Consider the following 22,146-nt stretch of genomic DNA (forward strand, 5'->3'; position numbering starts at 1 on the left):
ATGTATCATGGTTGGGACACTGAAATATTTCTTTTTATTTCCCTGATAGTTTTACTGTATCCCAGAAGTAATTTTTTTGCAGAAAGCTCACAGTAGAATCCGTGCAGTCAGCAGATCTACTGCACAACTTTCTCTATCAGCCCTCATATCAACAATCGGTGATAAAGTCCAGTTTCCAAACAGTGTGATCCCTGCCCTGTTTCCCAAGCCCTTCTCCTTTCCCTTCATTCCCAAGTATGTACCTGAACCCCTCCCTCCCCCACCCCACCCTTCTCAGTAGAGGGGTTTTGTTACCAGGCATTTCACTAATGTCCTTAGTTACATAGCTTAACCTCCTTTTCCAGGTTCCAGAGAAACAGCAGTCTTGCTCAAACCGGATTTTCCAAATGACAGTCATCGCGCTGGTTGCTGTTATGGCGTTGTGGTAAGAACAAATAGTCATGTTTTATATTGTTTTCTAATTAAATAGATGATTAGATAAACAATGTAAAATGACTTCTCTCTACTTATAAATGAAACTACATTTCCTCTCTATTGAGACTTGAACATGGTCATGGACTTTACCCTCTTCCTATATTTTTGGCTGTTGTCGTAGCATGAGTTCAATACTCTCATCGGGTAACCAGATATGAAACAGTAATAAAGGGCAAATTGCTATCTTGACACATTGGTGTCTCTCCTTGGATTGTGACAATTAGGGTGAGTTCTTTCTTCTGGAAGTTGTCATATCTTTAAATTAACCCCCCCACCACAAAAAGAGAACATAGATATTGTACATTAGGTATAACGATTAGGATACTTGGAGTGGGAGGGAGTAGACTAATGGTTAGAGCAGCAAGGAAACCTGGTTCAAATCCCAGCCTGGTTCCTTATGACCATCTGCAAGTCATTTAGGGGGTCTTTTACTAAGCGGCAGTAAGCCCGACGCGGGCTTACCCCTCGCTAAACTGGAAGTACCACCGGGCTACCACAGCTGCCTGTGGCTAGTTCCCACCCCAGCATGCACCCTTTCCGGCGCTACAAAGATATAGCGCTAGTGTTCACCCGGCGGTAATCAGGCAGTGCCGCGCGCTTCCCGGTTACCACTGAGTTACCGTGGGAGTCCTTACCGCCACCTCAATGGGTGGCGGTAAGTGCTCCCCCCCTGAAATAGCCACGTGGCAAATGCTTCACTTGACACACAATACTTCTTAACAGCCAGTTTAAATTCTTTCAACATCACTTTTTCGCTTGTTATATCTCAGTCACTGGCAGTTCAATTTCTCATTCAATATATCACCAGTTTTATCCAATTCATCAGCAGTTCTAGTAACTTCTTACTCAAGTGACCTCAGCGATGTTCCCTGCCCACCACCCTTACAGGTGAAGAGGTAGAAGCTTAGAGATTCATGTGTGTGGACAGTGAGTTTAGGAGTCCTCTCAAATTCCTAACCTGAATGTGGGTTAATTTTTTTTTTTCATGCACCCATCTCTACCAAGTCTCTAGTGATTCCATGTGTGCTGAGTAGCTTCTGAATAGGTGACAGGGACTCATAGGTTACTAAGTGCTTTGAAAATATGCCTCTATGTGGCAGTACAGTGAGCAATGGGATTTTCTGTTGCATCCAAACTTGAATTGCATCACCATCATTGGTCAAATCCCTTCCAATACCGACGAAGTGTCCAATATTTGGCAACTAAGATTTAATGCTAAATAATGCAGGGTCATGCACTTGGGTCACAAGAATCTGAGGAAATGATACAATGTAGGGGGTGAAGTGCTTCTGTGTGCAAAGGAAGAGCGGGACTTGGGGGTTATTGTGTCTGATGACCTTAAAGTTTCCAAACAGGTAGAAAAAGCGATGGTCATAGCCAGAAGGATGCTGGGGTTGATAAGGAAAGGGATGACCAGTCTACTCTCTCCTTTTGCCATTAGACAAACAGCAGCAATAAGGAGTTTCTCTTAAACGTGAGGCAGTAGGAATCCGGCGAGAACACGAGGGGCTGTGGGATTCATTTAGAATATTATTTCTGATTCTGGTCCATTATTAACCTGTTCAAGTGGTATGATGAAGGCAGCCATACGTGGAAAGGAGAAGAATTTAGTGGTAATAACTTGCCGGATTATATTTGGATTGAAAACTTGACATTCAAATTTAACAAACTACCCTTACGAGTAGGAGGCTATTTTTCATACTGAAAATTGTTCACATTTCATGATTCTAAACCTTTTATTTTTATTTATTTTTCTCGTTGCATCTTTTTCTTAACTCACATGGGGGATTGTTGAAATTTAGGGTACAGCAAAACGTTATGAAAGAAGGTCACGTTCTCTCATGTTACAGCAACAAGATTTTCATGCTGTTTAAGATCTGTGAAGCTGAATTTTCTCATTAAAAATTGTATATATTACCTTTTTTTAGGTGGGGCAGTGCCCCACGATGAGGTTAAGGGTTCATCTTCAGAGGCTGTAGCTCAGTGACTTTCAGCAGTACTTTAGGGATGGAACCCGCTATTTCTTAGAGGTCTTGGTCTTAAGGGATCACACTCACGTGGTTCCTTCCAAGCAAAACAGGGGGGGGAAAAAAAGTCCAGGCCTGCTTTTTGTTCCAAACCAAAGTTAATTTATTAGCAGCTGAAAAATTAAAACAGAAATACAGTAGGAAAAATGGAATATGTGGGAATGAAAAATCAGTAAAACAAACAATTCAAGATTTCAGTGAAACTCCACCACTGAAGTAAAAAAACACACAATTTTCATAGAAAATGCACCTCACGTTCAGTGAACATTCACTAAGTGGAAACCTTGGGCTGCCCAATCTAGAAAGGTCCTTGTATCAGCGCATACAAATGTGGGGGATTTTCTAAAGGTTTTAAAGCCTTTTAGAAAATTGCATGACAGTTTATGCACGGATATGAATGTGAATTTACAAGATTACATGTACTCATATGTAAATCAATGTGGAAAAAAATACGTCTAAATTTAGATGTACTTTACAGAATAGGCCTAAATTTCTGTGCAGTTTATAGAATACACCAAGCCCCCATCAGCGCAACTAAATTTAGTCGCAGGCACTTGGTTTAAATCCTGACGCCTAAATTAGACACGGACTGGGTGTATTCTATAACAACGTGCATAGATCTGAATATTTACCTCCAAGATAATGCTCATACTTGAACTGTCTTGAAAACTCGACCCCCGGAGGAGCTCAGCTGCCTATCCCATCTTTAGACTGAGCATCCATGAGATTACTAATATCCGGGGAGACTAACAAACTAATTGTTTTGCAGTGCTGTCACCATTTCTACACTTTATATGCTTGATCTGCAAGAGGAAGGCGGTGACGGGGAACCCTCTTCATGGTAGGCCATTTGACGACCACTTTCATTGCAAATAGGTCAATTTTCTAGCCAGTTTGGAGCATTTAATGTTACTGTGCTTTTGGTCCTTTTCCAGGTATAACAATACAGATTTTGCCAGCTCGACTCATCGCCCTCTCGGCACAACCTTGCTAGGTATGGAATGGATACTAAGTTATGGAACTGCTAGACCGTTTGCAAAGCAGATCAAAGGAAATTCAAAATGTGAAGGGAAAACTTGAGATGAAGGCTAGGTCATTTATTACAGGAAAGAATTTGACTGGACTTTGGGAGTTCCTGTGTTTTCAATCTGCCTTTATACTGAGACAAATGTTAGTACTTGTTAGGATTTGGTTGTCATTTGCAATGAGATATCCCATGTCATTGCATATCATTAAATGAAACCATGCAGAAAACCACATCTTGCGGGGTTTTCTTTTTTTGTTTGCATTCTCTGCAACGAGTCCACACTTTTTCATAAGAGTGCACATGCTTAATGGCATTGCCCCCCTGAAATGAAAACAAAGTCTAACCAAAACAAAACAAAACGAACAAATGACACAGGAGATGAAACAAATGAGAAAATGTTTGCACTCCCCGTCTGTAGTACTTGTGTGTTTGTCTTCTGTTTTTATAGTTCCCAGTACAACCAGATTTCCGACAACCACCACCACCTTACCACCTGTGCATGGAATCCCTGAAGTCAGTTTCTGTGAGCTTCTGCCCTGTGTGAAAACCCACTGCTGCTCAGTACAGTCATCAAAAAGGACAAGAAGAAGAGCCTGGATAAACCAGAAACCAAAAACCAGGGGTCAAGGTAAATTGCAACAGTATCTGACAGGGCCGGTCAAACCCAGTAAGCGGGGTAAGCACTGCAGGGGGGCGCCTGCCTTCAAGGGCGCCGCTGTGGCGTCATACCGCGCCGCCCTTGGGGGGGTTTAAATCTTTAATTTACCTCCGTCCCAGCAGCCACGTCATTTGAAAGCCCTGCCCGTCTCTATCCTTCCCTCCCTTCGTGAGTTTGTTCCGCAGAGTCCCGCCTTCTGATGTCATCTCCTGAAGGGCGGGACTCTGAGGGAACGAACTCACGAAGGGAGGGAAGCCTAGAGACAGGCAGGGCTTTGAAATGACGTAAATTGTCTGTTGCTCATGTTTGATTTTTTTCTTACTGTACACCACCTTGAGTGAATTCCTTCAAAAAGGTGGTAAATAAATACACTCAGAAAGACTTTTATAAGTTATTTTACACTGGAAATATCATATACACTTCAAAAAAAACTCCCTGTTGCCTTTATCCCTGCATAACTGTCAGCTAACTTGCTTGTTGGAGCTGGGCTTTGGAGAAGCCATGTTGAAATGCAGCTCAAATAGCAAACACTGACTTTTGGAGTTTAGTTCCTGAATTGGCTCCACTGGAACAATTTCATAAAATCTGGTACTTAAACATGTAAATACCTAGGCTTATAACACAACAAAGAAAGTGGGAGAAAAACCAAAATAGACCAGAAAGAAACCGCAATGAGGCCCGTGTTGGGTCTTAATAAACTTTTTTGGTGCTCTTACTCATTGCGGTTTCTTTCTGGTCTATTTTGGTTTTTCTCCCGCTTTCTTTGTTGTTTTTTGTGTTTTGCGGGAGACTTGGACCCCTTTTTGTTGGTAATACCTACGCTTATACCTGCAGGTTGCAATATCCACTGCCTATGTGGTAAATACTGGCACAAACATACAGAGCTCCGAGGGTGGCTGCTCTTTTTTTTTTTTTCCCAATGTGTATTTTTGTAAAATGGTTATTCCTGTTGTGTGCGCCAGCAAATCAAGTGTTTCTCCTGTGCCTTAAAAGTACGTTATAAAAGGCTCCATGTTTCGTGAGCCTTTTGTAAAATTTTGAATGTTGTGACCTAGACGACTTGTACGAAACTAGGTTTGACACTTATTGAAAAGAATACCAAGCTGTTTGAATTTAGTGTTGTTTTCATTCAGGAAACAGAAGTAAAGTCTTGGATGAAAAAAGATGGCTTGACAAACCTGATCTTGGAATTGACTGTGAGTCTTTGTTTAAATTATAACAATGTTATTTCAGGACCATTTATGATCTCAGTGCTCTCCACTGGTGTCACTGCACTGTTCATCATTGTAGAGACAGATCTCGGAATCTCTACACACAGGATACTCGATACAACCTGTTGTAAAAAAAATAAAATGTATTGCCTGCATCCAGTAGGACTGGTATCTATATCTGAAAATACTTTTGGAAAAATTGTTTACGTTTAAGAACCTACTACTACTACTACTATTTAGCATTTCTATAGCGCTACAAGGCGTACGCAGCGCTGCACAAACATAGAAGAAAGACAGTCCCTGCTCAAAGAGCTATGTAATAAAAGTAAGCCAAGTATAGGACAATCAAGCCATTGTGACATCACTGATGAGGTTGGCTCTTATTGGTGGCCTGAGGCATTATGACATCACAATATTAGCTCTGGTTACAAGAGAATACTACTACTACTACTATTTAGCATTTCTATAGCGCTACAAGGCGTACGCAGCGCTGCACAAACATAGAAGAAAGACAGTCCCTGCTCAAAGAGCTTACAATCTAGTAGACAAAAAAATAAAGCAAACAAATCAATTAATGTGTAGAGGAAAGAGGAGACCTAAGGGCACTGTCCCAGTATGGCAGTCCTTCTTATAAAAACTCATCACTGCTCTTGCTGGGCAGAAGAATTTAAATTCTAGCAGGTGACAAGTCACCTTTCAGGGGTCTTCTAGTTTTGGTTGACGATTTGATTGTGTAGATCATTTTAGGAGGATTTTCGGAAACACTCAATAGTGTTTCTAAGACTTCTTTAGTGAGGGGGGGGGGGCTTAGTTTATATCTTTGCTGTAGTTAATTTAAGTCCAATGATGCATTAGCATATTTTTGTTTTAATGGCTTTCCAAATTTCTCAATGTTTCCAGGGATTGACACAAGAATTAGTTCTATTCAGATTACGGAAAACCAGCATGTAATTGACAGACGGTATTGCAGCAAAAGTCTGCAGTGTGGGTATGTTTTGTTTCTGTAAGGTAACGAGTGCCTGTTCGGATCAATTTCCACTGAATGGATAATTTCTATACTTCTTTAAATTATAAATTCTAATTCAGGCATATTCAGGTTCAGGATTTTGTACCATGACTCACCTCTTCTGCACTGCCTCCAGCGCTGATTTTTATGCTGATCTGTTCTCGCGACACTAATGTACTATCTTTGCTACATTTTCCATGTGCTTTGCAAGGATTTGTGAGCTGAAAGCAGTTTGAGATCCCCTTGTATGGAAGATCATACAGCACATAAACATCTCCTGCACTGCCCTGTGCTGATGTGTATATAAGCTAATTCCTTATTCAATATTTCAGCAATTAGATTCTTACCCTGTGGTTTTTTTTTTTGTTTAAACATTTAGGTCTGGGAATTACAGCTACAGCATTCCAGTTAATAAATTCACACCCATTAATGTCAGAACCACCCTGGAAATCAAGTAAGAATTAAACTGAACCTTCATGCCGTGCACCAGCCGTTAAAATACAGAATGTTGTGCATCAGAATTGCTTTAATTTTTACGAAATGCTTGCCTGCTTAAATTGCAATCTAAATTATGTTTGTTTAACCTGAATAATTGTGGTTTGATAGCTCATAATGCAGATAATAAATATATCATAAGATCTTTGTTTGTAAAGTATTAATAGCAGTCATAAAACGTTTGATTCATCTTTCTGTGGCTGCAACCCCAATCTTTGTGGCCGCAGAGACTGCATAACCTCTGGGCAGCTTAGGAGAATGACATCGTACGGAGCCCCTGCCCAGGTCATAACCCCAAATGTGGGTTTTGTGACTTCGCTGCATTAAATGTTTGTTTTCTCTTAAGATAATCTCGATAGTTGCTTTTACTATCATGTTGTAACTAACGAGGACTTTTATAGCAAGTTGTATGTCCAGTTAAAACAAGATAGGAGGGGTTGGTCTAAGTTACACAGGGTCTGCAGCAAGGCAGTCCAGGCGCGGAGAGTGTGGACAGTCAGTGACCCCATGTGTTAAAAGCTTGGGAGAAGAGCCAGGCATTCACCTGCTTCATGAAGTAGAGGTAGTCTCGATTTTAGATGTAGCCCCTCTGGGAGCGAGTTCCAAAGTATGGGGGCTACTCCTGAGAGGGCTTGTTGGTGGGTATCACAGATAGTGATGCTCCTTGAGAAGGCTTTAAAGGTACTCTGGCCCTATTTTGTCTGAAGACCTTGAAAATCAAAGATAGTTTTAAATTTGGCTCTGTAAGGTACTAGCAGTCCATGCTGTAATACGTTGAAGTTTATAATAGCTAATAAAAATAAAAACATAATACTGACATATACATGCGTTACATGTACACATATTTGTGTAAATGCCAAAAATCTTCTAAACACTGGCTGTGCATGATTTACATAGTGTATATTTTACGAGTAGGTGTGTTCACAAGAGCAAGACTCACACTTACGTGCATAACTTATAGAACATTGGTGGTGTAAGTGCTTGCACTAAATTATACCTAGAGGGTTGTTATGTGGCATTGATCCAATAAAGAAAAGTAGGTGCCTATTTAGTAGAGTTCTAGGGTAAGAGGTAAAATACCCACCTATAATAGTAACATAGTAGATGACGGCAGAGAAAGACCTGTACGGTCCAACCAGTCTGCCCAACAAGATAAACTCATATGCAGTGGCGTACCAAGGGGGGGGGGGCGGTCCATCCCGGGTGCACGCCACTGGGGGGGGTGCCATGCGCCTGTCGGCTCCGCTCGTTCCGTGCTCACTCTGCCCCGGAACAGGTTACTTCCTGTTCCGGGGCAGAGGGAGCATGGAACGAGCAAAGCCGAGAGGCACATGGCACCCCCCCAGCAGGTAAAAATGCAACCGGGGGGGGGGGGGGTGTCCTTTCACTGGGGGTGGGGGGGTCGTGCTGCACCTGGGGGAGGGTCGCATCGGAGATCCGCCCCGGCTATCAGCCACCCTAAGAATGCCACTGCTCATATGCGCTACTTTATATGTATACCTGACCTTGATTTGTATCTACCATTTTGAGGGCACAGACCGTAGAAGTCTGCCCAGTACTAGCCCCGCCTCCCACCACCGGCTCTGCTACCCAATCTCTGCTAAGCTTCTGTGGATCCATTGCTTCTGAACAGGATTTCTTTATGTTTATCCCACACATTTTTGAATTCCGTTACCATAAAGGAATCCTGTTCAGAAGCAATGGATCCACAGAAGCTTAGCAGAGATTGGGTAGCAGAGCCGGTGGTGGGAGGTGGGGCTAGTGGTTGGGAGGCGGGGCTAGTACTGGGCAGACTTCTAAGGTCTAGTAAAATCGATGTAGTAAAAGGACCCCTTACTGAACCAAGATATGTGTACAGGCGTACTGCTGATGTCGCCATTGGATTGATGATGTGTATTTTGTTTTGGGTTTTTGTGCTTTCAAATGTGACTTCATTTATATTTGGGCATCCTTTGGAAAATATTTTTTAATTTTGTTGTTTTATTTCTTGTAGCACAACAGAACCATTAATTGTGTACCAGTGTAAAATGACCCTGGGAAATATCTGTCGCCGTAGCGCAAGCAGCAGAGGCTTTAGTGACACTTTCCGGGAAACAACGCAGGTATTTTTGTCTTGTGCTCCGCAAGTCACTCTGGCCCCACTGACGTCTGAATACTGCCATGATCAATGCTTCTCACTGGGAGAACTGGCAGAGGAATAATGGAAAAAAAAAAATCGTCTTTGTTCCCTTCTTCTGCTACAGTCTTACTTCCAGCCTTGTGAGATCTTAGTCTGGTGTCTTGTCCATCTGCTGCCTCTTTCTTACACCTTCTGTTCTCTCCATCTCTCTCTTGCCTTCAGATGACATCATTTTATAACCAGACACTGTAATAGAGGATGTGGTTGCTGAGAGAGAGAGAGAGAGAGAGAGAAAGAGTGAGAGAGAGAGTGGTGGTGGTGGGGTTCTAGGATATTGATTTTGTTAGAAAGCAAATAGTATTGTTAGGTATTATTAGGAAAGGGATGGAAAACAAAAATGAGGATATTATAATGCCACTGTATCGGTCCATGGTGCGACCGCACCTAGAGTATTGTGTTCAATTCTGGTCGCCGCACCTCAAAAAAGATATAGTGGAATTAGAAAAGGTGCAGAGAAGGGCGACGAAGATGATTAAGGGGATGGGACGACTTTCCTATGAGGAAAGGCTAAAGCAGCTAGGGCTCTTCAGCTTGGAGAAAAGGCGGCTGAGGGGTGATATGATAGAGGTCTATAAAATAATGAGTGGAGTGGAACAGATAGATGTGGAGCGTCTGTTTACGCTTTCCAAAAATACTAGGACAAGGGGGCATGCGATGAAGCTACAATGTAGTAAATTTAAAACGAATCGGAGAAACATTTTCTTCACTCAACATGTAATTCACCCAGAACACATCTTTCTTTCTAAGAGAAAAGATTCAGGAAGGCAAAATCACCATTCTCTCATTAGTTGTGATAATGTAATTTAGATACAGTAAGGAGAAATGAGTGGAGCAAGTTGTGATTGAGAAATTGTTGAATTATTCTCACGTGTGCAAGGAGTAAAATATCAGGCAGCAGGTACTAGGGGGGGAGTGAGTAAAATCTTGAAATGAATAGAATCACATTGGAGAAAAATGGGGTTCCAAGCCCACTGATAAATGTTTAAAAAGAGACCCATGCTTGTGGCCATACTCCATGCCGTACCCTATTCATGGGGGCAGGAACGATCTCCAGGTGCTTCTGCCCCACTGTAGCTCTTTTTCGAAATGGTCCAACTGACCTGAGACCTTGTAGAATTTTGAATTATTGCTGTTATGACTGACATCATTTTGTCGTACGGCAGTAATTTAAGACATAAGCATCGCCACACCGGGACAGACCAAAGGTCCCTCTAGCCCAGCACCCTGTCTCCGACAGTGGCCCATCCAGGTCACAAACAAGATCCACGGATCAAAGCATTTTGTACTGCTTGTCCCAGGAATAGTGGATTTTTCCCTACGTCCATCTAATAACATTCTATGGCCTTTTCCATCAGGAAGCCGTCCAAACCTTTCTTCAACTCTGCTAAGCTAACCGCCTTAACCACATTCTCCGGTAACGAATTCCAGAGTCAAATTACGTGCTGAGTAAAGAAAAATTTTCTCTTATTTGTTTTAAACTTACTGCACTCCAGCTTCATCGCATGCCCCCTTGTCCTAGTATTTTTGGAAAGCGTAAACAGACACTTCACGTCTACTCGTTCCACTCCACTCATTATTTTATAGACCTCTATCATATCACCCCTCAGCTGCCTTTTCTCCAAGCTGAAGAGCCCCAGCCGCTTTAGCCTTTCCTCATAGGAAAGTCGTCCCATCCCCTTAATCATCTTCGTCGCCCTTCTCTGCACCTTTTCTAATTCCACTATATCTTTTTTGAGGTGCGGCGACCAGAATTGAACACAATACTCTAGGTGCGGTCGCACCATGGACCGATACAGTGGCATTATAATATCCTCATTTTTGTTTTCCATCCCTTTCCTAATAATACCTAACAATACTATTTGCTTTCTAACAAAATCAAACTGAAGAGCTTTTGATTGGATTAAAGCTTGGGGTGTGGGTGAGGGGTCCCCTATGGGCATTATTACTATTATTTTTTTTAATTTAGGCAGTGTAGAATTTTTTTGGGTGGGGGCTGGGCCTGGCTCCACTTTTGAAAATGAAATGAAATGGAAAGCAATCTAAAATTGTCAAAACAAAATGGAGGGATGTAGAACACGTAATTGAAATTAATTTCACTTTGAATGAAGGCAGATCCTTAGTAAAGTACGAGAGAAGGCTGTCAGTGATGGAACTAGGTGAGAAGCAGCGGGGGGGGGGGGGGGGGGGGGGGGTGATGGGCAGTGCCTTGCGCCATGGGCTGTCACAGAGTCCCTTCTGTCAGTGATCCTGAGCTCAATCATCAGTGTCCTTCTTTAATCATGTCGGGCAGATCACGACCCAATGAGAGAGGAAATGATGCTTCTGCTCAACAGGCAGATTCCATGTAATGTCCAACTATCCTTATGTATCTCTAAGTCAGCAGTCTAGTAAAGTGCTATGCTTTTTAATAGATATCGAGTAGTAATAATTTAAAGGGCCTTACTGATCAAGTATGCATTAGCGCCCTATCGCAGAAAATAGACCAAGCTCTCTGGGTTAAACGCTCCCATATACCCATGGATTCTATATAGTGTGACTTAAGTTGCATGTGCATTCAAATTAATTAGTTAACAAGCCGATAATTACTACTTATCAATTATTGACAATAATTGGCATTAATTAGAATTTACACATAGAACTGTCTAAGCATATTCTGTAACGTGATGCGTGTAAATTCTAAGTCACGTAGAGAAGCATAATCGAACGGCGCCGGCCAAATAGCTGGCCGGCCATCTTCAGGGCCGGCGGCGTAAGTGGGCGGAGCCAACCGTATTTTCAAAAAAGATGGTCGGCCATCTTTTTCTTCGCTAATACAGTTGGGCCTGGCCAAATGTCAGAGTTCGACGGGTTTGAGATGGCCGGCATTGGTTTTCAGCCGTAATGGAAAATAATACCGGCGATCTCAAACCTGGCCAAATCCAAGGCATTTGGTCATGGGAGGAGCCAGCATTTGTAGTGCACTGGCCCCCCTCACATGCCAGGACACCAACTGGGCACCCTAGGGGGCACTTCTAAAAATTAACAAAAAAATAAAAATAGCTCTCAGGTGCATAGCTCCCTTCCCATGTTCAGTCCTAGTCACCAATCTCTTGCCCAGTTACACACCTTCTGTTTCTCTCTGTAGCAAAATTCCAAAGAGTATTTCCATTCATAATATTATATATGTTCTCAATGGGTTGCACCTCCATGGGAAACTTTTAAATTTCATGTGTAAGGTCAACAGTTTTTCCTGGTCTCGAAGTGGGTATCAACTAACATATGATCAAATCCCATGTTGCAATGAATTGCATTACTAGAATTGCATTGCTCTTTGCAGTAATTTGTGCATTTCTTCTTCAGCTATATGCAAAATAAATGTATTAATTGTGTATCACCCTCTTCTAATTTATTCTCCATCCAGGGATGTCAGCATTTGTGGATACTCCCTATCACTGGGTTGTATGAAAGCATACACCATTTCCGTGTAGCCGCACCGGTAAGCTCTGATGTAGAAGAAACCACAATCAATAATAAGTACATAAGTACATAAATAATGTCATACTGGGAAAAGACCAAGGGTCCATCGAGCCCAGCATCCTGTCCTCGACAGCGGCCAATCCAGGCCAAGGGCACCTGGCAAGCTTCCTAAACGTACAAACATTCTATACATGTTATTCCTGGAATTGTGGATTTTTCCCAAGCCAATTTAGTAGTGGTTTATGGACTTTTTAATAGATATCGAGTAGTAATAATTTAAAGGGCCTTACTGATCAAGTATGCATTAGCGCCCTATCGCAGTAAATAGACCAAGCTCTCTGGGTTAAACGTTCCCATATACCCATGGATTCTATATAGTGTGACTTAAGTTGCATGTGCAAATCCAGTCATATTCTGGATTTTTTGCATTCAAATTAATTAGTTAACAAGCCGATAATTACTACTTATCAATTATTGACAATAATTGGCATTAATTAGAATTTACACATAGAACTGTCTAAGCATATTCTGTAACGTGATGCGTGTGAATTCTAAGTCACATAGAGGAGCATAATCGAACGGAGTTTAATTATACGTTGGGTGAAGAAAAATTTTCTCCGATTTGTTTTAAATTTACTATACTGTAGTTTCATCGCATGCCCCCTAGTCCTAGTATTTTTGGAAAGCGTGAACAGATGCTTCACATCCACCTGTTCCACTCCACTCATTATTTTATAGACCTCTATAGACAAGGAGATGCTAATCCATGATGATATTAATCTTGATTTTATTTTTATCCTGCAGGACCTTGCAAACTGCTCAACGGATCCAAACTATGCTGGGATATTTTTCACTGATTACTACTTTTACTTTTATCGACAGTGCAATTAAACAATTGCGTTCTGTTTTCCAAAAGCAAATCGGAAACAGCCTCCGCAAGCTTTACAGGATCCTACAACAAAAAGACATTGACATGGTCTCCTTTAACAGACTATGTTCACTTAATTGGTTAATATTTCTCAACTATTCTCAATGCTAGTACATACACTGTTCTGAATCACTTCTCCAGCTATTATCAATATGTCCTATTTTTATTGTTCTACTTTACTGTTGTTATTACTATTTTTGTTATCTGAAAACCCTAATAAAATATTTGGAAAAAAAAAAAAAAACAAAACCAAAAGCAAGAAGAAAAAAAAACCTCACACTGTAATTGTAAAATAAAGCTGGCATGATGCAATGTCTACAATCATTATTCCAGAGCACTTTTCCCCATTTTTGCCTTGCATATCTTTGATGGAAGAAATGAGTTAAAAGAAACGAGCCTTTGTGTACGCAACGTGTTATCACGGATGTAGAGATTCTCACTCCCTGTATTATTTCATGCCACTATAGTCTAGTTCAGGGCTGTTCAAACTTTTTCCAGCTGTGATTATGGCCACAGCGATGCCCACAACCCTGCTAAGACACATCATAGTGATGTGACTGGCTAGTGGCTCCCTAGGTTACAAGCAGCATGTGTGACCCACAGTTTGGAAAGCACTGGTCTAGTTTTTCCACCTACGATCTAAGGATTAAAGCCAACAACTTTCTAGACTCAAACCAGCAACTGTACCCCTGAGCTCACATAGCACTTCCCAATTACGTTTGTAAGACAATAACTACTTAAGACCAATTGTACGTTTACCCTCCTTTGATCATCCTACCTTGTCCATTCTTCTACTGCTCAGGGTAATATTATCCATCATATTCTCTGTTCAGGGTCCCATAGTTACCACAGAAGCAAGTAGTACTTCAGCCTGGTTGCTTATTACCTTCATCTTTACTCTAATATTACACTGGGGTGTAATTCTTTGAAATTAGTCCATAGAATAATAAATATAAAATAATGAAACTCAATAGTATCATCTCAGATGGTGATAAAGCAATAGGCTGACTCAACCACAAGATTTTGATACAGAGCAATAAAAGCAGGCTTAAAATAATAAAAATCTAGGACACAATGAAGATAGTTTTCTTCCTCACGAAAGACTTTGTTTTTAAAGAAGACTTGTCAGGTTTCATCCTTGTGCGGAGAAAGGTAATTTATTCTTATGGTAAAGACATCTATGAGAGCTAATCTTTTCAGGTTTGGGCATGACATGATTGAGAATTCTTGAACTACAAAGAAATGATCACCCAATTATACAAAAAAAAAAGTGGGAATATATTCCAGGTTTCCAGTTTGCTACAGCTCCAATCTCCCTTTGACCACTCCTGTTTTCCCATAAACCTGTCTCTCTCTCATAGTCTTTCTTCACGGTAACCCACAAAGATTGTAGGTACTGCCAGCATGACACTGACCACAGGTAATTGTCAGCTGGGTAGCTGGATGCACTGGGCAAGGTGGGCTGCCGCCATTTTGGGAAGGCACCCAAAGAGGAAGGAAGGAGTGCTAGTCTTCCAACTACTACCACCGTTATGGAGAGGTAGGCCACCGGGGGTGGCGGGGGGGGGGGGGGCAGATAGAGTGGTCCCACTGGACCACCAGGGTGTTTTTGTGTGGTTGGGGGGGGGGGGAGAAGCTAGCAGTCCCACTGGACCACCAGGGTTTTTTGCTTTGGAGGTGGGGGGGCCTGGAGGTCCACCGAACCTCTAGGTCTTGTGTTTTTTTTTGGAGGGGGGAGGGCTTAGGGTTGACAGGTCTGAGAGAAAATCCCAGACCTGTCAAACCTCTTCAGTGGGTCTCCCTTATTCCTCCCTTGCTAGCAAACCCTAATGCCAGCTACAAGCTGGTGTAAGGTCTGCAGCGGTAGCAGCGCCCTTGTTTGGCGCGCTGCCCGATGATCATGAGGAATGAATGCAGCAGTCCCTTCTTTGCTTGCAATTAGCGTTCAGAGCGGGCAAGCATGTTATTTCACGCTCACTGGTTCTGACCATAGGGCGGGATCAAACACAGGCGCTCTTTAGTATGGAGCTATTGGCCTCTAGCGCCCGTGTTTGCTTCTGATCATTGGCCCAAGAGTGAGGAAAACACACCTTTGAGGGAGGGGAAGGGTGAAGGAAAGGCATGTGTGGTAGGCAAAAAAACATTGGGGGGTAATCCATGAAAAAGCCTTTCTTAGGCGAAACATGTAGCATGTCGGGTATCAGAACCCACCACAGCAGACATTGTTTCAACCAAAGTTAAAGCAAAGCTAAGTACAATAATGATTTTGAGATATTAGTGAATGTTGAAGATGTTCATAAATGAACATATTAAAAAAAAAAAAAAAGGGGCCAGTGACGATCTTGGACGAGTCTTTAGCGACTTGAAAATTACTGTTCGCTAGATCCCCATGCTGAGGTTCCATATATTTTGATGTACAAATCTAGTGAATTAATAGTGGATAAGTATACTCAGTGCAATTTTTCTAGCAAAAAAGGTGCCGGTACCCAAATGCCAGGCCACCCTTCAGGGACTCACCGCACAATAGCCAGGCCCCCTGCAACCAGTCACAGAATCTCTGACAAGGCAGAATTGGTGTGTAGAGCCTGAGCGCTTTCATTAAAACTTGGGGTCCATGGGTCAATTTTAGCAGACAATGGAAAAGGTGCCAGTACTCAAATGCTAGGCCACCCTTCAGGGGTGGGGTGATCACTGAGGGACCCACCTCCCAATAGCCAGGCTCCCTGCAACCAGTCACAGAATCTCTGACAAGGCAGAATTGGTGTGTAGAGCCTGAGCGCTTTCATTAAAACTTGGGGTCCATGGGTCAATTTTAGCAGACAATGGAAAAGGTGCCAGTACTCAAATGCTAGGCCACCCTTCAGGGGTGGGGTGATCACTGAGGGACCCACCTCCCAATAGCCAGGCCCCCTGCAACCAGTCACAGAATCTCTGACAAGGCAGAATTGGTGTGTAGAGCCTGAGCTCTTTCATTAAAACTTGGGTTCCATGGGTCAATTTTAGCAGACAATGGAAAAGGTGCCAGTACTCAAATGCTAGGCCACCCTTCAGGGGTGGGGTGATCACTGAGGGACCCACCTCCCAATAGCCAGGCTCCCTGCAACCAGTCACAGAATCTCTGACAAGGCAGAATTGGTGTGTAGAGCCTGAGCGCTTTCATTAAAACTTGGGGTCCATGGGTCAATTTTAGCAGACACTGGAAAAGGTGCCGGTACTCAGTACCCTTGAGTACCCCCTCAAAAAAAGCCCTGAGTATACTTCAGATACAAACAATACCTGATGGAGAGCACAGTGCTCTAACATAATGTTTGTGAAGCATGCAGATATCGTCATCATTCCAAAATGAATTGTGCAGTTTGTGTTTAACCTCTGAAGCTGTATTATTCATTGAAAAAGTAACACTTCAAGAGGCGGTGTTCTCTTTTCACCCGTGGAGCACAAGGCTGTTTTCTAGGAAATTACCTTAAGGGGGCTGGCACTTTGTGGAAAAAAAAATACCCCCACCCCTCTAGACATATCCTCCGCACCAATCCTTTTTTGAAATGCCTTTGGCCCCACCCTTGTACCTACCAGGGATCTCCCTGATAGGGTACTAGGGGCAGGAGCAATCTGGGTGCTCCTGGTCTGGCACTTTTTTTTGCCTCAAAATGGTGGCATCAACCCCTTATTGATGGTCTAACCACTAGGACCCAGAGTGTCAAATCAGGGCGCCCTATTTGACAGTCTGACCTCTAGTGGTAGTACTTTGATATTACCTCTCAGGGGCCTGAGGTCACCATTTTGGGGCAGAACCCAGGGATTATTTCTTCCCCACTGAATACCCACCAAGAAAACCACTAGTAGGTGCCAGAATGAGGTGATTATGGGATTTAAAGGGGATTGGGGGTATATCAAAAGGGATTCAAAGGGTGCGAGGGTCAGGGGTATGTCATAGGAGGATTGAGGGGTGGGCTTTTTTTTTTTTTAAAGAAAGCTCTGGCTTGGTCCTTGCAAATATTAGTGAATGCCAAGTCAGGATTACATTGCTTCAGCCAGCAAAGTGAAATTCTTGCAGCAACACAAAAATGTATTAACCTGTGATAATGAGGTATTGCCAATTTGTGAATCCTGCAGTAAACGTTTTGTGTGGCAAAAGAATGTTGCAGCCTGTCAAAATGCTTTGCCATTGCAGCTGCAGACAGAACATTCTGGCCTCTGCTCCCAGAAACAGATGCCAGTCTCAGTGTACTAGGAGGAGGTACATTCAGAGACACTGATTCAATAGGATTCAACTGTCAGCTTTTGGAGGGAACAATGAAATCCAAGTGCAAGGGAGGGGCCATGTCTATCCTCTCTCAGAGGGAATCTGTCTAGGAAGGATGTTGGGGAGAGGTAAGTGGGGAATCCTACCCAGGGCTTTGGTTCCCTATCCCAAGCACTAAGGGGAGTAACAGTGAAGGGGCTGCCAGTACATTAATCACCTGTCCCCTTAAGGAGCAGTCTAATGTTTTGGAAAGGATGGGACCAGGTGGACTTTGAGGCTCTGCTACACATCTCTTTCCTGCTTCATTGTCATTGCCAACCAAAATGCTCCAGGTAAAAAAAAACATTTTAGAGTCCGGGTTTACTCCCGAGATTAGAAAAGCTTCAAAGAGCATTACTTCAAATTGATGTACAAGACGGTACAGCTCCATTTCAACACCACCTACTGAATGACGAACACAATGAGTAACATAGTAGATGACGGCAGAAAAAGACCTGCATGGTCCATCCAGTCTGCCCAACAAGATAAACTCATATGTGTATACCTTACCTTGATTTGTACCTGCCTTTTTCAGGGCACAGACCGTACAAGTCTGCCCAGCAGTATTTCCCGCCTCCCAACCACCAGTCCCGCCTCCCATCACCGGCTCTGGCACAGACCGTATAAGTCTGCCCTCCACTATCCTCGCCTCACAACCACCAACCTCGCCACCAAATTTTGGCTAAGCTTCTGAGGATCCATTCCTAGTGCACAGGATTCCTTTATGCATATCCCACGCATGTTTGAATTCCGTTACCGTTTTCATCTCCACCACCTCCCGCGGGAGGGCATTCCAAGCATCCAGCACCCTCTCCGTGAAAAAATACTTCCTGACATCTTTCTTGAGTCTGCCCCCCCTTCAATCTCATTTCATGTCCTCTCGTTCTACCGCCTTCCCATCTCCGGAAAAGATTTTTTTGCGGATTAATACCTTTCTAGATCACACAAGACTCCTGATGCAGGCCCTATAGGTCGAAACACAGCTGAGTCGTGCTCATCGATCAATAAAAGATTTTTTTTTACCTGGAGCGTCGTCCATTTTGTGTCGACTTTGCTGTTTTGTTCCACTTTCTATATCCTTGCGAAGATTTGCTTCTTCTGTTTTTGCGTCATTGTCATTGCCACCACTACTACCAGTCCTGGGGAGATGAAACAGTAGCATAATAGCGGTAAAGGCTGGGACTGGAGATGAAAGTCATCACTGCAAGAGATGTTTTGGGGCCATTTTCTGCCACCCTTCAAAGTTTGGACTCTAGGTGAACACCTAGTTTGCGTCTCAGTAATGCTGATCCGTCTATAAAACAGACTGCGAGAAAGCTTCAGAAATGTCTTCATTTCTAAGCCTTCCTTGCCTTTTCACTGGGCAATGTATCTTGTATTTGAGAGACTGTCATTCCTCATCCATGCAACTGTACTGTACCACTTGGCAGTGAAATGAGACTTTGGATTATTTTAACATTTGTGGAGGCTTTACTGGTACACAAAGGCCTAAGATTTGCTTTAGGATACGTTTATATTGGCACCAACCCACTTCAATTCTAGATCAGTTAATAGCAAGAGTTTGACCCTCATTAATCTTTGTTTTCGCTAGTGGCTCATGGAAAAGATTACATCCCCCATCCACAGAGGTCATTTTAAAACAATCTGATCTGGAACCAAACACGTTTCCAGCTCTAGGACCACTCTTACCAGTTAAACAGTGGTTATAAGTAATCCATCACAAACCATCAAATTTGTTTATGAGGAAAACGATTTAGCAGAATAATTGCTCAGGAAGTTGTTGAATACAAACGTTACATTTGACTTCCTTACAGTCCTGTGTTAATAATTCAGGATTTATGTGGCTACCTCTGCAGATGGATTTGGGAAATTTATTATGTTGGAAGCAAATGAGCCAGCTGGTCTGTAATTTAGATTACGCTGGGAAGGGAGGCGGTAGAAAAGAGCCCAGTGGACACGTGTGGCTGACAGCAGGTAGAGTGGAAGAGGAATGTGAATTTAAGCAGACTCCTACAAGAGAAAGCCATAGTAAAGTTGTGGACTTTTCTCTCCCAGGATGCCTATGTTATGTTGTCCATCAATCAAATGGCAAGTGACCGACTCACCTGCAAATGCGCAGTAGAGTCAGAACGTTGAGAGTGTAGAATTCCAAGCCCCGCCTCCACCAGCAGTACAGGCCAATAGGGAGGAGGGCTTGGACATGGGCGTGGAAATCGGAGGAGGAGGGAGCGGGGAGGGAAGGAGGGGGGCGGAACTGAGGGAAACAGACGCTGGGGGGGGGGGGGGGGGGGGAGGGCAGGGGAGAGAGCAGGGTTGGTGGACGGGGGGAGGCCATAGGAAAACAAAAACCTAGCCCGTTGTTACGGGCTTAACGGCTAGTTTAAATATAAATGACCACTTGACAATTAGTTACTGTTCATCATTTTAAGAAATAGACAAGTGGATAATATCTAGTGATAGCTGCTCCTGTAAACAGTAAGGTTCGCCCCACCCCCTTTTCAGAGAGGACTTCTCCCTTTATGGCCTATGAGATGTTGAGCTTAAAGCCACCTGATGTGTTGCTCTACTCCGACCACCTCAGCACTTGTCTTTCTAACGGAAGTGGTAGCTGGAAGATCTCCAGTGATTTGCTGCCTCGGCCATGCATGAAGGAGCTGCCAAAATCCAGACATGAGCATTCTTCTGACTCATGTCTATGAATATGTGCCAGGCCTATGTACACAAACCCTCCAGAAGCCCTTAATCATGCTTTGTGATGTGAGGATATGCAGAAACAAGAACCTCCACACACACTAAAGAAGGATCGTTTGCAATGCCTTGTGTGGCTACTACTCTTTTCTGGAAACAGGAAATGAGGGTGGGACCAGAGGCAGAGCGCAGACAGATGGGAAGGCAGTCTATAGCGCCGTTCACCTTCAATGCTGATGCCGGACCCCGAGATAACAATTTTTAAATTACAGCCGGCACACAGGAAGGCGAGGGGCTGTCGGAGGACAGGTCCTGCTTGCACTTCGAGGGAGGGAGGCGTGGGGGCATTGAACTTGGAGGAGAGGGGGGCGTGGGAGTGGAGGGAGGCAGGGGGCATCCTGCAACTTGAAGGGGAGGGGGGCCATCCTGCAGCTTGAAGAGGAGGGGGCCGTGGAACTCGAAGGGAAGGGGGGCCGTCCTGCAGCTTGAAGAGGAGGGAGGCCTGGAACTCGGACGACAGAGAGAGAGGGAGGTAGGGAGGGGGGCGTGGAACCTTGCTAGCGCTCGTTTCATTCCTCTACGAAACGGGCCTCTTTTACTAGTTTTTCATAAAGCAACTAAAAACATCCATACCATGAAAATACATATGTGCTTTCAAATCTACGCCGTAGCCCCTCTAACCTCATAGATCCCAACGGAGCTTTTAAAAATTCATCCTCTTAAACATTATGGGGGGGGGGGGGGGGGGAATTGTTTGATGTGCCTGTTCTCTTTCCCCAGTGTTGTTGCTTGAAGAGCTTTGTGAATATGGAGACTATTGTGATTCCTGCAAGTTTTAGGGACTGGACTGACTGCTCAGGCTCAGAAGAGTCGTTCACACCATTAAGATCGATACTGAACGTTCCCATTGAACTGAAATATAACAAAACGAGAAAACTTCACTGTCGAAACATTAGACCTTTGAAAACATGAACATGTGTCATAGTCTAAAAAAGAAGAGGAGGGGAGGGAAACTTGAAATAGAAGGTGGGTTGTTTGACTGCCTTCCGTATGTGCAACTTTTTATCATGGGTAGAAAACTCCATATCTTGTCTTTGAATTTTTGGAATGCGCAACATGCTATAAAGAAAATGTATGATGCTTGGACAGTCAATTTTTCTCATGTCACAGGATGAATACAAAGCTGTACGTTAATATATACCATTGCTTGTTAGAGCAACCACCACATAGGGTTGATATACAAACTTAGCAAGACAAATGGTAGAACGAGAATGGGAAATGGGAATGTTAAAGCAACTGCAGGGCAGTGTTTGAGGAGTACATTGCTTTCACCACCCCAATGGACTGCTGGAGAGTGAAATACGGTTCTTTATGCAGGTTTTGCATAAATTAAATTGTACGGACAAAGGAATTATGAGGTCCTATGTCTCCTGTTGGCACGTTTATTGGTATGGTGTGTCAAGGGATGGTAATTATTGCTCTTTTCACAGCCCTGTTTTTCATTTTCTATTGTTACTTTGTAATTAAGCAATAATGCCTATTGTGGGGGGGGGGGGGGGGGGGGGGGGGGAAGATGCAGCTGTTCACAGCTCCTATAACTGCTTAAGCACCACAACAACTCATCTGGACGTGAAACCTGTTTATTTCCGCTGGCACTTTGGCAACATGGACATCTTCCTGCCATCAAAAGAAAATGATACGTTCTAAAGAGTCTA

General features: G+C 43.3%; 1 protein-coding gene across 1 annotated transcript in view; it reads left to right on the forward strand.

Annotated features, from left to right (window-relative positions):
* MYRFL (myelin regulatory factor like) overlaps nt 1–13,424 on the forward strand; it is a 53,659-nt gene extending 40,235 nt beyond the window's left edge. Inside the window, exons 13-22 of the mRNA XM_030214835.1 lie at nt 345–424; nt 3,271–3,342; nt 3,437–3,495; nt 3,977–4,156; nt 5,320–5,382; nt 6,298–6,385; nt 6,783–6,857; nt 8,892–9,000; nt 12,478–12,552; nt 13,338–13,424. Of these exons, the coding sequence (XP_030070695.1) occupies nt 345–424; nt 3,271–3,342; nt 3,437–3,495; nt 3,977–4,156; nt 5,320–5,382; nt 6,298–6,385; nt 6,783–6,857; nt 8,892–9,000; nt 12,478–12,552; nt 13,338–13,424 (888 nt within the window). The remainder of the gene's footprint in view (nt 1–344; nt 425–3,270; nt 3,343–3,436; nt 3,496–3,976; nt 4,157–5,319; nt 5,383–6,297; nt 6,386–6,782; nt 6,858–8,891; nt 9,001–12,477; nt 12,553–13,337) is intronic.
* The last annotated feature ends 8,722 nt before the right edge of the window (nt 13,425–22,146 follow it).

The sequence above is a fragment of the Microcaecilia unicolor genome, chromosome 9 (genome assembly GCF_901765095.1).
Source record: "Microcaecilia unicolor chromosome 9, aMicUni1.1, whole genome shotgun sequence".
Classification (NCBI taxonomy): domain Eukaryota; kingdom Metazoa; phylum Chordata; class Amphibia; order Gymnophiona; family Siphonopidae; genus Microcaecilia; species Microcaecilia unicolor.